Source organism: Grus americana, chromosome 1, assembly GCF_028858705.1.
Source record: "Grus americana isolate bGruAme1 chromosome 1, bGruAme1.mat, whole genome shotgun sequence".
NCBI classification, from domain to species: Eukaryota; Metazoa; Chordata; class Aves; order Gruiformes; family Gruidae; genus Grus; species Grus americana.
Window position 1 is genome coordinate 55,930,909 of NC_072852.1, and position 21,842 is coordinate 55,952,750.

Consider the following 21,842-nt stretch of genomic DNA (forward strand, 5'->3'; position numbering starts at 1 on the left):
TACATCAACCTGATCTGTTACTAACCAGATGTGTCCAGTCTAATGTTATGGGAGAGAAAAACTTAGTGTTGCACTTCAGATAGACAGAAGGGTGCCTGTGAGCAAGGCTTGAGCATAAGAAAGTCCTGTTGCATGGTAGGCAATTGCCTGGCTACAGCCTGGTACTATGGCTCCACCTCCGTCGTGTGATCCAGTGTGTCAGACTAGCATCTGTCACATAACCAGATCCACAGGATCTCTTATTGAACCTTGAGAAGTCCTGGAAAAACAAACTGTTCATCTCCTTAAGCCATTAGGGAGTCAACTGCCTATTTACCACCCTAGTGGTGAAATAAGTGCTTGGGAGGTGAAAGACACCATGGCAGCACAGCATGTCTTCACATGCCCAAAGTGAAAATTACACTTACAAAAGCTGCCCCTGCAATTTTGAGCTTGGAGCATTTTCCAGATCTCTCATGGTTAATACTGTGGAATGTTCCAGCTGTGTTTGTAGTCACGAATGTAGGATGGAAAAGCCAGTCCATAATTTTCTACCCACTGTTTATAAATGCCGTATGTTCATAATGTGGGTTTTTCTTTTTCCTTCCCATTGTCTTGATATAGTGTGACTCAGATTTTTTGGAGGAGGGGGTATTTTTAATGTTGTTATACTATGGCAGGACTTTTGTTTGTTTGTTTTTTGTTTGTTTTATTTGGGTTTTGTCTGTATGGCTTATTTTCCAGAGTTACTTCTACAACGATGACACTTTTAACTTCAACTACGCCCAAGCCAAAGCTGCCATGGGCAATTTTAGTGAGGCTGAAGAGGTATGTATTTACTTTCTTTAAAAAACAACAATGGAAATATTTCCCACATGCTGTCCTCTTTCCTTCCTTTTCTCCCTCCAGATCTTCATGTTGGTTGAAAATAAGCAGGTTGGGTGGAACATCATCTTCCCCTTCTTAGAGGAACTGAAACTCTCAGTGAACACTATTCAGAGAAGATTATCTTGCTAATCTTGTAATGTGAGGTATATGGGGAGTCATGCTGCTTGTGGTGCATCACAAGAGTGCTTGCAGCTATCTCTAATTGATCAAAGAATACCCTCTTAATCAGATTTCCTATGCTTTGTCTGGGATCCCAGGCAGTCTTATTGTTGAGACTGACTAGGGCATGCTGAGTAAAAGACACTGAATAGTTAAGACCGTCTAGGTGTCCCTGGAAATTTGTATTTAAAAAAAATTTTCTTCCTCTGGGAGATGTGGGAGGAAAAGAGGAAGTGCTCACTATCTTATTCAGCAGCATCCAGATGCAGCTGGAAGAGATTAACTTCTACGCACAGCATTTTTTGTCTATGTGCAGTAGAACCTTAATTACAACTGAAATATGCAAAAGCAAATAGCTATTATGAAGATGGCAGTAACATTTTCCACAAGACTAGAAAGAAGACAAGCCAGAAAAAAACAACCATGTAGTCTAAAGTGAATCATATAGGTTTGGTTGGTTTGCGGTTTTTTTGTGTTTTTCCTGTTTAACTTTTTAACTCTTGTTTCTTGACAATAGAGGCCCCCTGGTTTTGGGGGGTTTCTTTTCTGTTTTCTTTTCTTTTCTTTTCCTCCCAGTACCCACCTCCCTTAATTTCTGTGACCTGAAATTGCATCTCTCTTTAAGAAAAATATCGAAGACTGTCAGGCAAAATGTATATATATTTCAGTTCACCCACCTTAATTTAGTTAGCTTAATGAAAATGCAGGTGAGTATCTTAAAACTATGCTAGCAGGCTATGCTGATAAAAATGATAATGCTATGAGTAAGCTTTAGCTACAGCCAGGCAACAAACAAACACAAAGGTGTAAACTGCTGTTAATCCACATTTTTCCTCTTATATTCCTACAAATGATTCTATATAAACTTGTGTTATGTAGCTGATGCATTTAAATAACAGGATTATGTAATTAAATTGATTAGACTGTCCTAATGTCTGATCTTTGCTTGTGATGATGCTTTCATATAAACATCACAATTCCCCAGTGTCTCATAAACTCGTAAAATATCTCCACATAAAACATTTATTAACTTACTAAGAAGTTTACCTCGCTGGACATAATGAAGAAAAAAAAAACCCCAAAACTATGATAAAGTGATATTTACACTGATAATGCTCCTTTTTTTTCTTTTTCTCCTTTACCACTCCCAAAATTAGGGGGTCAGCAATGTTTAACCAATAAAAACGTCAGTAATTTGTGGAACTCGTTGTTCCAGTACGTACATCTGCTCCTATAAAGGTATTTTGAGTTCTGCCAGTAGCATCCTCGTATAGTTACAAATATACCTCCAGAGAGGCATAAATAGTTGGGGTTTTTTCTGTGAGTAAAGCCAGAGTACATTTTAAAATTTATAACTTCCCCCCATGCATCACTTTAGATGTAGAATATAATAAACCTGTATTTGTACAGCAAGTTAGAAAAGACGAACATTTTGCCTTGGAGCCTTACTGACACCAAAATGATTAGAAATGGCTTATTGCTGACCTGGAGTGATCTCTGACATGTATGGGGAGGAAAGGCTTATATATATGTGAAACTTCTGGTATTTCAAGAAGACGCTAATGTAATTGCTTGCATTGCTTTCTAAACAAACACATTCCAAATAGCTTTTCCCACAGGCCCAGTGTTCCTTTGTGCTGTTCATGTTGCATGGCCGCCCACTGGCACTTGTTCAGAGCAGGCCGCACCCTCCGCACAGCTTGGCGTTTTGCAGCTGCAGAAGTCCCTAGATAAGCGTGGCACTGTTTGAATCCTCCACCTACCCGACACAGAGAGATGCCCCTGCACTGCACTTGCATACACTAACTCTTCTCATGAAGCAGTTGTTTGTGTGGCTTAAGTCTTAGCTGCGTGTTGAAACGAGGCAGGTCTGCCTTCTGTTTGTTTAAAGTACGTGCATGTATAATCTTTTATTTGCCTTCTTCCTGCAGGTGTTCCTTTTGATCCAGAGTGAGAAGATAAAGAATGATTTTGTTTACCTTAGCTGGCTAGCTCGCTGCTGTGAGTCACTTTACCCTCAACATTGCAGAATACAGATCCTCCTCTATTGCATCAGTCTTGGCAATCCACTTTCTTAATTGAATTTAATGTTGTAGGTGGATTCAGAACTGCGAAAGTGAAAAGCTGATTGCACTAGTTATAGTGTGGGTGGTTATTGCACCTTTCATACATCTGGCTTTAGCAAACAATTGCTGCTTCAGTGCAGTGCTGCCGTAGTTCCGTCAATGCAGCGTTGTCCTAACCAGTGAACCTTTTTCTTCTCCTTGTCTACTCAATTGCTTGAGTGAAGATTTTCTGTCTTTTAAAAACTGAGTTACAACTCTAAAATGTTCAGAGTAAAACATAAAATAGAAGCATCCATACTGGGTCAGGCCCAAGGGTCTGTCTAACTCCAAGAGTAGCTAGTGTCAGATGCCTAGGGAAGAGAAGAATCAGGCAAGCATATGTGGTATTTTTTTTTCCTATCACATTATTCTTTGCATTGTCCAAACTCCTGTGCCTCAGGGATGTCCTTTACGATCTCCAGCATATTTTTCTTTCTTAAACTTTTCAATTCTTTCCTTGAAACCAGAACATTTTTGCTATGTTTAATATTCTACAGCAAATTTTATTTAGTATTTCTGAGTCAGTTTTTAAAACATTGCAGACTACACCTCAGTACAGATAGAGCTGCAGCATCACATGCAAAATAGTATAGCAATGGACTTTTCTAATGACTTGAGTCTGAGACTCCCTAGGCTAATTTTTTTTCCTTACAGTGCCTCAATATAAAAATGTTCTTTTATCAAACAATTTTCAGTAGTTGTACTTGGAATGTAAATATGTATGTTTTGGGACATTATACCATATTGCGGATGTGGTCAATATATCTAACATGATCTTTCCAGACAGGCATATCGCACCTATGGATGCCTATCTATGACTCTATTTTAGGATGTGCTGGTTTTTTCCTTTTTCATTAAGCTGTGGTACCTGGGTGTGTTTGAGTGTTTTATATGTGAATGTTTTATGTGAATTTTTTGGATGCGAGAACTCCCATTGCAAAGGTATATCATGGTTGTTCAGTAGACAGTGTTCATCCCTTTGATTTTGTGCTATAGTAGTTCTTTGACATACATCTGGGGACGAAGAACTCGTTGAAGATGCTACTTATTGTACAAGAAGTAGAATTAACAACATGTTATCAATTAAAAATTTTCTAGCTCTCTTGTAAGAGTTGCTATTGATTCTTGAGCGTGCCTTTTGCCATTCTGAATTCCTGCTGAAGTTTCAGTAGAGCTGCTATATTCTTCAGTATCTGTCTTAAAAATTTGATTTTTTTTTGTTCCCAAACAGCTGCTAGAATTCTTTGCAGAAACAACTGTTCAGTGATGAATATAGTTATCTTTTTGTGTCAAGTATGTAAATTACTATTAGATCCTTCTGGATAAAAGCTGCTGTAGAAATTACAAAGCATTATAATACATTCATGTCAGAGTATGATTAGGTATTGAGTCGTAATCAATTCAATGCTGAAATATTTCCAAAGGGAAAAAAGTACCAGAGATGCATCTTTTTTGGATGCTAGACAGTATATTTTTTTGTTTAATATTATTGTACTATTTATACCAAATTGTTCTTGAGGAAAAGGTAAAAAAACCATTTAATTAGCACGTTGTTCCATTTCTCTAGATAGATGGGTTGGTATTAGGAAATTAAGACTTGGCAGTTTGCCACTGTGTATGGTATCTGGAGCTGATGAAACGAAAATCTGATGTGATGTCTTGCTGCCTCCTAAATGAGAAGTGTCTATAAATCCTGTGATTTGGTGTTACATGTTTATTGTTGAGGATTGCCACCCATTCTGCCTGCAACATCTGTATTGGCACAGTGGGCACATATAATAAGCTAAGCAGTCCCTCTTTTGAAAGAGCACAAGAGTGGTCCATGTGTGAACAGCCAGCTACTCTGTGAGTAGCTGATAAGACTTGAAAAAGAAAGGAATACCTAGTTTCATTTTCTTTTCTCCTAATACTTGAATGAATCTGAAATTGCCAATATCAACCTCAGATTCAACAGAATGGGTTCTTATCTCCAGAAAATCAAATTTTAGAACTCTTTATGTTCAAACACCCTAGTAGACTTTCCACTAGCTGGGATGGAGGATTCAGATTCTTTTATTTCTAGTTGTGTATAGCAGGGATGATTAAAGTTAAAGGTCAATGAAAAATTCTAGTCATATAGACAAATTTCCGGGACAAATCTCAGGCATTTGGAAACATTTTTTCTAGTAGACACATAATGACAAGTTTTGTTATGCTTGGAGGGGCTTTGTGTGTTGTCCCCCCCTCGCTTTTGGTTTGTTAGGAATCTTGGGAATTGAATGTTTAGATTGAGGTGGGCACCAAGTATTAAAGACCTCAGTTCGGTACCAATTAAAATTTGTTTATGTGTAAGAACACATAATCCTAAATCTCACCATCTAAATGGATTGCCACAGTTCATTGTCCTGCATAAAATAACTTCTCTAATGCTTTCTATTCTGTTCCTTAATCACATCTGAAATCATGAGAGTTGTGCTTATTGCTGTACCTGTGAAATAGAAATTGAGATGTAAACGCCATAATTATTCCTCTTGACATTGATATTCTCTGATGAATTGGCTGTTATCTCTAGTAAGGCAGAAGATAAGAACAAGTTTCCCTTCCCAACCTCATGCTTGCAGGGTGAGGCATGCGTTTACATTAAGCAAAGAAATTTAGGAACGTTTATTCCATCTGCCATTGAGTATTGTGCATGGCATATTGTTTTCACAATCCCAGCTTTTTGTTGTTATTGCAGATATTATGAATAAGAAACCACAGTTGGCCTGGAAGCTCTATCTGAAGATGGAGACCTCAGGGGAGTCCTTTAACCTATTGCAACTCATTGCAAATGATTGCTACAAAGTGAGTCTTCTCTTTAGAGCTTGGTGTATGGCATGTTAATTTAGTGATTGTACCAACAGCCATTTTTTGGATACTTTCCATCATTGTCATAACTAGTGAACTTTCTTCTCTAACAGCGGGATGTCTAATAGTGTAGACGAGTTGTTAAGTACTAGTCAGTATTTTAACCTACAGGCCTTCTTAGTAGACAACCCACTGATTAAAATGTTGGTAAATTACTGCATGCTTGAGCTATCAATAACAGTTTCTTCTACTAGGGATTCATTGTTGGTAGAAATGACAAGAAACTTTTAAGAAAAAAAAAATCTAGTATAGATTCATCAATGAAGCTTATGCTGCGTTTTTTCTGGGACAGCATTATTTTTTCGTTAAAGTTTGTAATGGCAATGGGAGATATTCCTTTGTTAATCATAAGGAAATGGAAAGAGAATTCTCACAACTACTATTCTGTCTGCCCAAGTAGGGCAGAGACATGATGTGTGTAGTCATTAAGCATAAAACTACTTAGAAAAAAGCTTAACTGCCTGCAGTGGGGATCCGTGCTCACTCATCATAGTTCTTCTTTTGAACCTTTTCTAGAGGGAACTTTTAATGAGATGAGGTTAGATTAAGCTGTCTATCATTTTTAAAAGTCAAGCTAGACAAGACAATGTCCACTTAGTAGGGATGCTCTGGGCATTTTAGAACAAGTTAAAATATATGCTACCTTACTTGTACTGAGCTAGATTGTGTTTAGTAGTTCTGATGCTCTGTGCTAATACACTGCTGGCACACCTCCAAATTCTAGTTTATACAAAGCTATGTTAATAGTGAAGAGATCTTGGGAAGCTGGTTACAATTCTGCCTAAATTCCTAACATCTAATTCTTCAGATGGTGTCTATACACAGTGAGACTTAGCTCTGGTTCAAGTTATTTGCTGTTTTGCAAAGCATGGAAAAAATAAAACCATGAGACCTTAATCCATAGGATGGATGTAGAGGCATGTAACGAAAAGTTGTTTGACAGGATTGTAAATGGTACTATAGGAGAAAGAAAAATTGGTTATCCTATGCAGAGTACTGCTGTGCAAGATTTCAGTAGACAATTATAGGATGCTGTATCCAGCATCCTGTCTGTCATCTACAAGGATGATTGCACTGTGTTGGGACCTAGAGGAGTAGCAAGTGATTGGAGAAAAGGATGTTCTTTGGAAAACTGTCATGGTGAGACACAGGCCATCCATTTTTCAGAATGTATTGGCCAGAGCCAGAAGGTGGCCTGAAGTTATCTGGGGAGTGACCGTTTTAGATTTAATTTAACTTAAATATAGAATGTAAAGACAGATTGCAATTTTGTGATTGTGTAAATATAGTAGTTCACTGCTTTAGGAAGGCAAATATGAGAAGAAGAGCAGAACACAGATAATGCATGTAAAGCTCATGAAGCTGGTTCAGTGGAGTCTAATGCAAGTGAATACAAAAGAGCTAGCAGCTATTAGCATAGTTTTATTAGAGATACAGTGACCAAACTTGCCATCATAGAAGAAAGACAGTAAACTGAGTCCTATTGGAAAACCTCCCAATGATTCTCAGTTCAGCCAAGCTCTCCAAAGAGCAGCAATATCCATGTACTATCTGTAACACCTTTTTGCTGTTTTCCTTCGTCTGACAAAGTAACAAGTTCTCAAAATCCTAACAAACACATAACTGAAAGTCAGAAAATCTACCTTGTGATCTCAAAAGCATTCTTCTAAAACTGAGCAAATTATCTCTTGCACATCTTTCAAGTATTCAATCAACCATCTCACCCTAAAAGTCTTGTTGTGCAAGCAAGTGGCTATGCCTCTGGTGTTTCCCATAGCTGCAATTTGTGAAAGCAAGTTGACAATCAGACCTTATGTAAAATCTTTCTCTAGACCATTTTAAGTCTCACTTAAATCAGTTGGTTACTTTGCCTAAATTCTTCTCAAAACCTTATTGTACTCTAGAGGAGAAGCAGCTCCGCACTTTGCATTTATCTAGAGCTCATGAAAACTGTGCTTACAGGACTAAATTTTTCAGCCTAATTATATGTCTAGATATGGCCATTAACGACTGCTCCAAAGCACAAGGAATTTAATTTCAAAAATTATTACTGTAGTGTCATAACTTGTCTTTCTACACTACCAGCTGTTTGTACCTCTTCCGATAAATGGCAAGGCCCATGTTATTTGAGTTTATGTAGATTGTTTCTGAAACATTATATTGGATGTCCACAAACAGCAGCATAGCTGTAGCTTAAGAAAGCAGTTGCACTAGGCTTCACGCAACAGAATGCTGAATGAACATGGATAGAGCAAGGTCAACAGTGTCCTGAGACTAGGCATACCTTGATGCCTTGTTTCTGTGCTGATAGAAGTTGTTCAGTGAGGAAGCTGGGATGCAGGACTTTCTTGCTGCTTTTCATGCAATAGCTCATCTTATCCATATAGGGAACAGCACTTCACTTGGGGCGAAGCATTTTATGCCAGACAGGAGGAGGAGATTAAACTGGTATCTGCTTAATGGAACTACATCAGATGCCAGTTTGGAGAAATCGGTATTCAGTTTTTTCTTTTTAGCTGACACATCTGATACTGTTTATACTCACTACCTTTATTCCAATCCATTTAAGTGCCTGTGAGTCACCTGTGGTTAAAATCACTGTTTATGTGAAGAAAAGGGAATTATTACTCATTCAGTAGTACCTGTGTTTCTCTGAATAAAGTTTTCAAACATAACTCCCACAGGCTGTCCTTTTTTTCTCAGCAGATACAGGCTTCCAGCCACCAAAGGATGGGAGGTTGTGCCCATTCTACCTCCTCTGCTCTCTCACAGGAAGATGCTAGCCACAAACAAGATTGCTATTCAGGCTTGTCTAAGTGAAGAACACTCAGTCACAGATACTATCCACATGAGTTATGCTGACTTCAAAAGCCACAGTTACTGTGGTCACTCTTTTTGCACTGACTGTTGCCAAACAACTTGCTGCTTGTTCCCATTTACACATAGAGAACCCAAGGCAGAAAAGATAGGGTACACAGTGGATTTTCCTATGCTCAGGAAAATTTTGGATTATAGAGTCACTGAATCTTATTTTGCAGTGTACTGTAACGGTGAAGAAAAAAATTTATCTCTAAGTTAAACCCAAAAGACATCCAAATACGTCTCTGTGACCATCTCTAGATGAGGAAAAGTGGTTCCGTTTTCAAATGTTTGGACAAGTTTGAAGTCGATATTCTATCAAGGACTTTGATATAGTCGGTACGACACTAGATAGGGCACCTCATAAAAGAGAAGTTCTTTAAGCTAGTATTATCTATATATGATCAAAACAACGGTGCTGATTGTTGCCAACTAATATAGTTCACAGTGCAGTTTGTCTATAATATGTTCCAAGACATAGAGCAGTAGTGTTGTAATACCACCTGTTTCTCTACGTAGAACTGAAATGTGTCTGTTCTGTGTCACTTGCTGCCTGCAGAAAAACAGGAAAATGCCCATTGCTTCTATGACTTACTGCTGATTTCAGAAAACTGAGATCAAAAACTTTAATCCCCTTCTGAAAGACGGTCATATAATCAGGAATAATGTTTCACTTTCTGTGCAGATGCGTCAGTTTTACTATTCAGCCAAAGCATTTGATGTTCTGGAGAGACTGGACAGTAATCCTGAATACTGGGAAGGCAAGAGAGGTGCTTGTGTGGGCGTCTTTCAAATGATCTTAGCTGGCCGAGAAGCAAAGTGAGTATTCTGTGTTGTATCTGAATTTATTTTGCTCTTTTCCTATTTCCACTTAAGCCAGAATCATAATCTTAGTTTTAGGACTACATATCCTCTTCCAATTCTTTATTGACCTTTCAGAGAATAGACACTCTGGCCAGTGGTTCCATACGCACTGTTCAATTTGAAGCGTATCTTCCACACCAACAGTTATAAAATATATGGTGGAGAATAACTTATCAGCAAATGCTATGAATTGTAGGAATCCAAAATACATTAGTCATTATACTAGGAAGAGCTAAGTTATAAATGTGGTTTGTTCATGAATCATAGAATGGTTTGGGTTGGAACTGAGGGAAAAGAACCTCATTTCATGTTCATGGCTTAAGAATGGAAAACTGTCCTGTGACATTTTAAGGTTCATAGAACAGAACTAAGGAAACATTTACTCAGCACTGTAGGAAGAACATGATTTCTCTAAACAGTGAGTAGATGAGACTGTGTTTTCACTAAAATTTGCTTTCTCAAGACGCTGTCCATGTCAGACAAATATACTCACTTGATGAAAGCTTAAAGGAAATTATCTGTGTTACTGATAATTTTGCTTTTGGCCCATTTCATTGGATGGTAGAATGAGAGAAAATAGTGAGGCTGTATTTAAGAACTGTTCCCTCATGAATATTCTGCTGTGATGCCGGATGGCCATTCTCCCCTGGCCAAAGTTGCTGTTTCATACTACACACCTACCAGTTGTGTATCTTGGCTTCTACACCTTCCTTGTATTCCCTTCTCTGCTGGAATAATCTCATTAACTGCTGCACCCTTCAAGTGTCCTTTTAGCAATTACTACAGTAGATACAGTAAAATACACACAGCTTGCCTATATTTCAATACGCATACAAGTTCTTGCTGTAAAGTAGCTGGCAAACTGCAGCTTCATACTGGTTTATCCTAATGTTCATTTCCATGTTATCTGAATTTATGTGCAAGGTGCTTTGGCAGCATTAAGCTAGATGGTGCCATACTGAAGACTAGCAAGTAGCATTAAAGACAAAAAAATATTTGTCTTGTTGTAGGGAACTATTTTGCAAGAGTAAGGATTTATATATAAATACACACATGCACATGCACATTAAACTCCAAAGTAATTACATTTTGCTGATTTCTTTTTTTTTTTCTTTTAATTTCTCTCCTTATTGCAATTGTATACAAGACTTTTTTTTTTTTTGGTCCCCTGGGTTCTAATCTACTGTACATTTTTACCTATCCCTACTCTGCACATGAATGGACTGTCTGTCTAGAAACCATGTTTTGCAAAATAGTTTGGATGTGGGTAGTTGCTTATTGTATCGCTTGGGTCTCACCCCCATTTAAATCTTTGCTTTTCACTTTTGTAGAGAGACTCTACGGGAAGTATTGCATCTTCTGAAGAGCACTGGTAATTCTCAAGTAGAATACATTGTCCGCATCATGAAAAAGTGGGCCAAGGAGAACAGAGTCCCCGTTTAAGTCAGTGCCACAAAATTAACTGGGTCAGTTACTGTCGTGTGTGTGACTGTAAGATGTGGATCTTGGTTTCTCCTGTGCATTCTGGGTATCTCCTTCCTTGCAGGACTTGAGACTATCAAGCAGGTTGACTCAGCTGAGGAACAGCGTAGTGCAGTGAGATTGCAAAACATTCAGCAAGGTTTTTTTTGGTTGGTTTGTTTTTTTTCATTACGATTTTATTGGTACTTTTTCTGTTGCACCACTCTATTCCTCATTCAAAGTCTCTCATTATTTTTAGTAGTAATTCCAACTGTCCACAAGTCAAAGTGCTCCTCAGATGTTCCCCAGATTTCCTAACACCAGTTACTGGAGGGCTTTGTGGTTTGGGTTTTTTCAGCAAGTCTTCTGGCATCTGTAGAAGAATCATTTGCTAAAGGGCTGAGATAAATCTGCTTCAGCAAGAGGTGGAATGTGGCAAGTAGAGGGGATGATGGTGACAAGCAAAAGCCAGTACTAGGGTATCAGATAATACATAAAGACTTCTATATATTACCTGTCCAGGGTAAAATACAAACTGTATTCTGAGCACTGTCCTTTTTGGGATAAATCCCAGTAACTAATACCTTCATCTCTTATTTTTGTCTATAAGGATTGTTTTCTCTCTTACCCTTAATTCTGATGATGAGTGTTAATCAACCCAACATGCTAAGCTCCAAAGTGGCTTATCTGCTTTCTAGGTTGGTAGCAAAACATGACCATCTTTTTCAGACCATGGAAATTTGACCAACTCTATTGTTCAATCTTGCTTTGAGGTCTGAAACTCAAAATATTTGTTCATGTTAATATAATTCATGTGAGCAATACCTTTAGTTCAGCAATCTGATGGATAAAAGAACTGGATGTTTTGAGTAATTTTCTTCAGCATTTACCACCCTAGTTAGCAATATATTTATTATATTTTTGGATTTATTATACTCTCCTGTTTTCTAAGGAGAACAGTTCAGGGAGTACATAATTCTAAAAGAATGCAACATTTGTAACATAGAAATGTATTATATGTTTTGCAGTGAAAAACATTTGTATATTATTTGTAAAAGGAAAATTTACAATTTGTAAAATACTTACAAACTATTTTTTTATCTTTTTTGGGGGGGAACTCAGAATACTGTTTTCTCTACTGTCTCTGCTTTGAATAAAGCTCTTAATTGAATGTACAGTTTAAATGTCTTGTTGGTCTTGTGTTGCTTCATACTTTTCTGCTTTTCAACAGAAATTGAAATAGTGTATATTCATTTTGCTGTGGAAGAGGGCAGATTTGTGACTGGTCATTAAATGTCTGGTCAGTAATCAGTCGAAGGCAAGCCAATGGCCTTGGTCCTGATTTATGGTGGTTTGATGCTGAAAATAAGGAGTCTGGGTGTATATGGAACATATACACCTTTCTGCCATATAGCATGTCTATGTTTTTACTGCTTTAAGCAAAAACGGTGGGTATCATCATTCAGGTATCTAAAAGTACATTGATAGTTGTGGCTACTTGCATTTACATGTATTTACATCTAGAAAACTGGTCCATCATACTAACAACAATAGTAAAGCCTTTCAGCAGGGGCAACTTTACATTGATTCGAGAGGTGTGAAAGGAGCAGTACTTTCACTGAAAGCAGTCTGAAAACACCTTTCATTTGTAAACGGCATTTTTCTTTTCCACCCAGTTTAATTAACTTGGAAACAGATTGGGAATACAATTATGAGTCTTGGTACAAAGCTTCAAAAAATTTATGTTGGTGGCTTTGTAAGAGATGTTAAATGCACTAATTACTCCTCCCTTTATTGAAGCTTAACCTGCAGGAGAGCTGAAGAGCATCCAAATCCATTGCAGACCATTTTACCTGTTGGTTGAATCTTCTGAAATAAATGAGATGGCATTACAGCATATGGGCTTGTGGACTAATTTTAAATTCTCCGTCTGTGACCAGTGAAGAAGGTTTTGAAAACGTCACCTATTAACTGTAGTCACAAAGTCATATTTGATATGTTAAGTAATGTGGGGTTTAGCACAGTGCATTTTATTGACAAGTAATAAAGCTTTTGTCTTTGTGTCTTGAAAGAACAGAGTACTGCAGGGCTTTGCCTTGGGCAGCAGTAAAGTAAAAGATATATTACGCATTGTCCTAGCATTTGGAGTCTTGGTAATGGATCAGATATGTAGGTACTACTAAAATACAGAACAAGAAAAGTGCTGAAATAGTGGTGTTTATTTTACCTTAGAAACATGTTCTAAGAACATTTTCCATTCTTTAATCTGAGATCATATTCAAAGAACAGAGGTGTGAATAGAAGTTGCCTTAGATGAAACAGAAAGGGAAGTTAATAAAGAATTTCTAAAGCTGTTTCTCAGGTTGGGTTAACAAAGTTTTATCCCTGCCATTTCCATGTTTCCCTGAACTGTGGGAATTTAAGGAGTCAAGGTACTCTAAACAGTACAGCTGGGACTGAAGGTGTAGAGAAAAACAACAACAGTCACCTATACAGAACAAGCAGGCGGTGAAGAATGCATGTGTAGAGGCAGGGAAACAGCTAAGTTTATTGGGTCAGGAGTAAGTGAATATAAAATTGATAACAGCAGCATTTCAGATAATGTAGTGGAAGAGAGACTAAGGCAGAAAGAAATTACCGCGTCATTAGAATTTCAAGGAAGAGTATGGAAAACACAGTTATTTCTTACACTTGGAATAAGCATCTGATTCTGAAAAATAGGATATAGAGAAGGTACTGTGCTAGCAATCATATCATTAGCAGAGAAGGCCAAACCTGAAACAGCGTGCAACTGCTTTTAGTTGGGCACTGGCCCATTCCTGATAGATAAAGAAGATGACCTTTAATTAAGCTTGGTCATACCTGAACAACATTTTTGCCAATAACATCTAAGTGAATTACACTGCAGGGGAGGACGTTTATCCTGTCTGTTGCTGCAAGTGAGTTCCGGGATAACATCCACTATGGCCAGCATCTGAGCTGATCCAGTATAGCAGCAACCCTCTTGGATTAATTCTGGAATCCATCATATAACTTCTAAGCACAGTAACAGCTGGAGCCAAGTAATGTAAACCTAAACTGAAGGTGGCAAGTTCACCGTGAAGGAAAAGTTGTGTCAAGTTCCAACTCTGTAGGTTGCAGCAGGCATTTAGGTTTATGTGGTTCTCTCAGCTTGAAGATCGCTCATTGATCTTCATAAAAAAGTTGTCTAAGGTTGAATAAGGAACTTGTCCGTTAACTAGTAAGACACAACATAAACAATTACATGTACAGCTGTTGCTGTAGCTTCACTAGATGGGAGCTATACATACATTGAGAAACACATCTGGGTTTTGCCCATTGGTCTACTCTTTAACCAAATTTTTCACTGTCCAGAAGTAACTTCCAGTCAATCTTTTTTGAGGTTCATTTCCAGAATTCCCTCTCCCCATTTCACCTATTCATAGCTGGAGAGGGACTGTTTATCAGTGTAGTGATAGGAAAAGGGGTAATGGGTTTAAACTAAGAGGGGGCAGATTTAGATTTGATATTAGGAAAAATGTCTTTACTGTGAGGGTGGTGAGGCACTGGAAGAGGTTGCCCAGAGAAGCTGTGGAGGCCCCCTCCCTGGAAGTGTTCAAGGCCAGGTTGGATGGGGCTTTGGGCAACCTGGTCTAGTGGAGGGTGTCCCTGCCCATGGCAGGGGGGTGGAACTAGATGGTCTTTAAGGTCCCTTCCAACCCAAACTATTCTGTGATTCTATGGTATGATCACTGATTAAGCAGATACTTACATGGAAGTGTCACCAGTAACCATTAAAATCAACTCTTCAATCAGCTACTAGATAATCTGGCCTGACCCTGCATATTGCAAGATGGTAGATTTCATCTGCTAATCTTTGTGTTGAATCCAATAACTTGGATTTCCATAGAAATATTTGCCAGAAAAACTTAAGAGTCTTACTTTGAAGGTGGTTAACAAAAATCCATAGTTTTACTTTGCAATTTATTCAAATGGTTAAATCACCTTTGCTCTTCTAGAAATTGTACCTTAATTCTAAATTCAGCTTGTTTGGCCTTGTTTTCTAATATTTGATTCATCCAATGTTCATCTTTGCTGTTACTCATACTAAAGCCTAGCATTCTTTGTTTCAGTGGGTTTGGTTTTTTGGGTTTTTTTCAATCTTTAAGCATGCATAAACTGCAAGCAAGTCACCTCTGTCTGTATTGAAGACAGCATCCCTTGTAAGGATATTTTCCAGGCTGGAAAACTGGCAATCAGTTTGTCAACAGATTTTTTAAAAAATATGGCCGTGAAGCACTGGGCATACTTTATCGCTGTATGTGACGCTGGAATATGCTCCTCCATACTGCTGCTCACTATTCTACATGTGTACTCAAAGACTGCATTCACCCTTTTTGTCGTATTATCACAAGGGGAGCTTGCATTAAATTGCTTCTCGACTGTGACGTGACATCTAGGGTTTCTCCAGAACTGGTATTTTCCAGGATACAGTCCACCTTTCTGAAGAGACAGCCTACCTTTAGCTCTACAAAAAAATATACTTTGTTTGAATGAGCTCAGTTTTCCAGCTTATGCAGATCACTCTGTGTGACTATCTTATCCTCACTAATTACTAGTCTGTTTCTCTGCAGCCTTTTATTAGTGCTGTTTTACATTTCTGGATCACCAAGGGATATGTTGGATCCTCCATCCTTCCAGGGCCCTATTAAGGTAAACCCCCAAAACATTCTCTTAATGATGACTGATGGCTAATTTTCATAATTTGTAATTCTCAGTTTATTTAACATGTACCTTACGGATACTGTATTATGCTACTCTGTTAAATTAGTATATGATATTAGAAATGTATATATTACGTTTGTATAATTGCGATATTCAGCTAAACTTGTAAAAGATCCATGTCATGGGAGCTAATACTTCCCGTTCATTCTTTATTAGATGAGCCTTACTGCATCCCAGAAAGATTGATGGAGTCCAGTTGTTCAAGACTGCTTGCAGAATTTGAAACAACATTTTTTTTCCCTGTAATCACATTTAGATGCCACACACCAAAAGTTTACTTTTGACTTTGTAGAGTTTAAATTTTTGTTTGGAACAAATAAAGCAGGCATTTCACATGTCTGGGCAAGGGACAGTTCCTAAATTCCTTATAGGTCTTGCTTAATTGATGAATTACACTAGCATCTAATTATAGATTTAAAAATAAAAACCTATATTTAGTAAGAGATGTGACTTTTGAGAAGACACAGTGTATTCTTCAAATAAAAAGCCAACCTCTGTTTCAGTTCATACTTACACATTGTACTGTGCTTAATTGCTCCACATTATATTATTCTTAGTAATTCTTTGAGAGGATTTAAAATGATGAATACAGTGAAATAAGTAATGGTCTTTAAAGTGTGTTTACAAGTAGATCTTCAAGAACCTGGCACTTAAGTTATTTTGACAGCAAATATGCTACGGGATAGTTTGTAGCAGTTCTCAGATACAGCTAAATCTGTCTGAAAGGTGGGGTACTACCTGTGCTGTTGTCTTTGCATCGCACTTCCATGGACCTAGGAATTGCATTGCTTTTTTGGAGTCCTCAAACCACACTTTAAGCTGGCCCTTAACTAGGGGAGAGTGATGAGCCTCAGACTCCACCATCTGTTCCTTGATCACTGTAAGCAACTTCCATGTGGCCAGTTCTGTGAAAAACCACACACGACAATGCAGAGGTCTATAATATGCAATAACATCTTTTAAGAATACATATAATAATGTTGAGGTGGTTTATGTCATGTGGAAGAGAACCATGCTTCAATTCTAACAGTTACATTGTGCGTTGTAACGGCTATAATTTTGTTTGACGATGTTGTCCTCCTTAAGCGTGATGGGATCGTTATGCCCGTCTACTCTAAAGCTACCGGCAATCTTTTTCTTACCTCACATCAGTAGGTGAGGCCATTATATGGGTAGCCATTATGTGACAAAACACATTGTCTTACTTTGCAGAGCTGGTGAATTAGTTCATATCACATGAAGTAAATGTTTCTCTAATATCAATCCGTGTGTGAGAGCTGTGTCTAAGAAAACTATAGAAAAATTAAATTACAAAAACTGATAAAGCAGGTCTTAAACCACCTGGTACATTCCCAATACAGATGGTTATCATAATACTGGTATTCTACAAATTCAGTTTTACTTTTGTCTGACTTGTTCATGATGCCACGTGTGCTGAACTTAGTCATCACTGAACAAACTGGGAAGTTATTTATTTATATAAAACAATGGTGGTTTTCCCCACCATTTAAAGGCAGAAGAGCTATTTTCAGGTCACAGCAAAGTAATTTTTGAGGCAAGCTTTACAAGACTTCCCACTCACTTTAGCTAGTTAGTCCCAAACAGGTTTTATCACTGTGTCTGCTTTTCATTTCTGCACATTTTCTTTCCCTGCCAAGTGTTTTCCCTTCCCATCTACCCGCTAACGTGACTGGCCTTACAGGACTACCACAAAGTACTGCCGAAGTACTGCTGCTTTCCACAGATCTCTTCCTCCCCTCGCCCCACCTCTGAGCATTACTTGTCTTGTTCTGCTTCACAGACTTTCTAGGCAAGATTTGGTCAGATTTGTAAAATATACTAAGTCCTACGGAGGACTAGAAATCAGCACGACACTAAGAAATAACTCGACCTCTTAAAAAGGTGAGGAAGTATTCAGAGAAGTGCTCGATATAAGTTAAATCTGACTGTACAATTACTTATCAATGTAAGGGGGAATTCTTTAAAGACCAGGAAAATGACATTCAAAACATAGCTATCTTATAGAAAATGTAGCTTGTTTACACAAGCATTTCTGATATGTCCTGTTCTTAAAATCGTTGCTGCTGTTGCTGCTATTCTACACTTGTTTTAATACTATCAAAAGTCTTTAAATTTCATACATCTTCTCAAAATACAACTTAAGGTGGTAAGAAAACAGAGTTTAATAAAATTCCATTTGTCTATGTAAATTATTCATGTATGGAAAATGGTTTTTCATAAGTAATTTTTCAGATGCTATTTTTAATGCTGTGGCAACTCAAAAGCAGCTTTGTGTTGAATCTGCAAGCTCAGTATGTAGTTAATTCTCGGTGATGAATATGTGCTTTGCTTTTTGAAGGCAATTTGGCTTGGAAATAAAATCATGGAAGTATGAAAATGCTGAACTGCACATGCAAAGTATGCTTCTGACTGTTCTGATCATAAGCTTGTATGAATGTTAAAAACGTGGTAATTTGTTTATGCAATCACCCTCAGCTGTCTGCGATAATGTGCACTTACTTAGATGTAGAACTTTATATAAAGTAAAAGCGGTTTCCAAAGTGCTGACAGGTATTGAAAGAAAATGGTTAGGAAATTGGATTTTTTGTAAAATCAGTCTCAAAGCCAAAGGAGATACTAGAGAAAAAATAAAGAAAATTCCTCCAAGGTCACAGCCAAATATTATGATGCATGTCTTTATGATTCCTAGAAGGTTGCTTTGCAATTGACAAATGTATGATATGTAATTCTCTTTTTTGGGAGGGTGAACGTTGCTTGACAGTTGTTTCCTGAACAGCTACTATACTGATTTTTAATATATTACAGTATTTAATACATGAAATAAATTGTTGATAATTATTAAAATATTTGTATTTCATTCAAAACCAAGGCTCATTTGGCCTGCGGTCTGACAGGCTCCGTTTTCATGGGCACTGAGAGAGTCTTGTCCTAGATCAGCACTCGCAAGAGGAACCCTCAGCAAGAGCAAATCTATGGCACATTAACTTCTGCATCGCCAAGAACTACTTCCAGACTCTTTTACCTCAGTAACCAGCATTACTACTGCTTTTAGTGTAGAAATTGCCATTCGAGCTGAGAATTCCCTACACCGCCCATCTTTCTTATTTGTGTTACAGGTGGGTGAGGTAGCTACGTGAAATTGCGACTTATCTATTCTTGTGTGGTTTTAATTGCTATTGGAAGAATAAAACCAGCAGACAACAATACAGAGATAAGACAATAACCTGACTCCAAAGTTTCAGACGGGCTGCTAATCCTCAGCTGCCTCCAGGGGTGCTGGCCTGATGGAACAGGCTTTTCAGCAGAGATAAACATCCAAGGAACTTTAAAGTATCTTTAAAGAAATGGTGCAAATGAGGAAAAAAAGTGAGGGACAACCCCCTCCAGAGCACATAATCCCTCTCAATCTCTGTAAATATCTAGGTGGTTTTTACACTGTCAAATGAGCAGGTGTGAATCATAAAAGAGCTACCATTAAGGGAATCTGTTCTTTCCAAAGGCAGGCCTCTTCAATTTTAAACTCAGTTTAAATACGGTTTAAGTGGCATTGTTAGTCACAATCAACACGTGACAGGCAGAGAAGTTTCTTCACCAGTTCATTGAATTCTGCTCCCTAGGTATCACTTGTATTTTTAAAGAAAAAAAGTGTGTGTGTGTGTGTGTGTGTGTGTGTGTGTGTGTTAGTTACCTGGTACTCCTCTCTTCTACAAAATCTCTTCTGTGTTTATTTCTGATGTACCCTTTCTTGCTATTCTTTATATCTACAAGAAAGTTCCAGGATTTTAGCTAAAAGGTTATTTTTATCTTTGGTAATTCGGTGGCTTTAATTTTCTTGTGACCACTTAGAAGGTATCTAATTTTTTTTGCCTCTATTTCTTCCTCCTTCTCAGAAAAGAGTAAACCTGCAAGGAGGAATTTCCTAGTGATTTTAGATGTCAAACTAATCTTCACTGCTTGGCAGAGAAAACCTCTCAGATGCTGACATTCCCAAATTAATTTCAGTTAAGACGTGGAGTCCACACACCACTTCACCTACAATCATTACTACTGGAGAAGTTTACAGCTTATTTGTCAGCCTCAACTGAGTTCACCCTTAACATTAGGAAAGATGTTAACATTTTAAAGATGAAAGTTGCATGCTTGCTCCAGCAAGAAATCTTGACACCCAAAGCAGAAACAGTGATTAAAAATTAAGTAAAAAATAAGATGTAACTAGAAAAGTGTTCTTATCTTGTTCGTTACAATTGACTTTGCTACCATTATGTGAGGGAACAAATTACCTGCGTTCTGCTTGGTAAATGCACCCACTTAAGAGCTGATGTTTAATCTCTTAATATCTCACCTCCTCTCCAGAGGAGAGGATCAAAATCTGTTCCCAACAGCAGCTTCTTGGAGCAGCTTGCTCTTCTTTGGCCAAGATGCAGTTCTTCTTTCCATTTTCTCTCATCTCTTTTTCTTTCTAACCCATGTAAATGCAGCATTTGACGCTTTCAGTTTTCTCTGAGGTTCCTTTAAGTTAACGATCTTATTTATTAGCCTAAAGAATGTTACAATATTCTGTAGATCATAAAAATCACTAGTCAGAAGTTGTGTCACTTTTGAAGTTCTCATTGCACGTGAACAGGACAGATGATAAACACCCCCACCTTTGGCTGCGGAATTCACGCTGCCATGACACATGCAGTCCTGTAAATCCCTTTACTTTTCTAACATGAAGACTTGCCCTGGTTTCTAGCTTATTTTTAACATGAGATAAAAGCCAGCATTTTGGTTTTGTGAGCTACCTCCTAGCTACGAAGTACTGCCATTTACGCTGTCCTGGCATAGAGCACACTATTGGAAGACCATCCCTCATTTCAGGAAGTGAACAAAAGATGCACCTAAATCCACTTCTAAAGGTAAAAAGTGTTTCCAGTCACAGGAGCAGTAACCACCTTTTGCATAAAAATTGTTGCTACTCTTAAAACTTCCCATGGTCATTGAAACCTTCAACTTTTGATCAGGTTTGTCGAAAGCTTTTCCTGAAGTTCTTGAAAGGAGTCCACTGTCTCATAGGTTCAAACTTTCATTTGCCAAGAAGTAAGGTTTGACCAGTTCCCCATGAGCAATACAACAGCTCATGGGGTAAAGTTCACAGTCACGGTTCCTCTGCCTTGAAATGGTGATAAATGAGTATTATTACTGCCCTAAAATATATCCTAATTACCTGAAGCTAATGTACTTTTGCTAGTCCCAACATCTGGCATTTCTCTACCTGTCTACAGCCCTTCTAAACCACTGTTTACTTGTCTGAATAAAGTACTTTGGACTTTTTAAGGATGTGGCAGACCAGCTGGTAACAACTCTAAGTACACGTGCCTGAGGAGAGAAAGCTAGAGATATGTTCTGCAAGAAACAATATTTTTAATTACAATAATTAAAAATTATTTAAAAAAGGAGAGGGATCCTCTAGATAAAAGAAATTATTTTTCAAAATGGTTTGTAGGGCATTGGTGCTTGGTTTGGAGAAAAAGAGGTGTTTTGTTATTCCTTGATTCTGGATCTGGCAGCAACTTAGTAAAACTGTAGGAGGGAACAAGTTCAAAAAAAAAAAGCATGCTTTAATTCAGAGTCTCATTAAATAGAAACCCAGCAATGCCAGCCACACTGTTGGTGCAGTGGATTCTTGTGATGCGGCAGCTGTTCTAGTAAAAGCTACACAAAGACCATCCTACCTGCAGCTGTATCATCTCCTGACACAGCAATGGATGTCACAGCTGCTGTGGCAGCAGTTTCAGTGGAGGGACCATGAAGATCAACAAGGTGCCTGGTTGGACCATAAGAGACCAAGATACC

The 21,842-nt window shown here is 37.9% G+C and overlaps 1 protein-coding gene across 4 annotated transcripts in view; it reads left to right on the forward strand.

The window, feature by feature from the left end:
* Positions 1–12,373, forward strand: part of IFT56 (intraflagellar transport 56) — a 48,057-nt gene extending 35,684 nt beyond the window's left edge. The window contains exons 14-19 of one of the 4 annotated variants that reach the window (XM_054812695.1): positions 724–807; positions 2,958–3,027; positions 5,848–5,954; positions 9,562–9,695; positions 11,072–11,206; positions 11,287–12,367. In XM_054812695.1, coding sequence (XP_054668670.1) covers positions 724–807; positions 2,958–3,027; positions 5,848–5,954; positions 9,562–9,695; positions 11,072–11,183 — 507 coding nt within the window. In that variant the 3' untranslated portion in view covers positions 11,184–11,206; positions 11,287–12,367. Of the gene's footprint in view, positions 1–723; positions 808–888; positions 3,079–5,847; positions 5,955–9,561; positions 9,696–11,071 lie in introns of those variants that run through there. The other 3 variants (XM_054812694.1, XR_008575400.1, XM_054812697.1) reach the window with 3 other exon arrangements.
* The last annotated feature ends 9,469 nt before the right edge of the window (positions 12,374–21,842 follow it).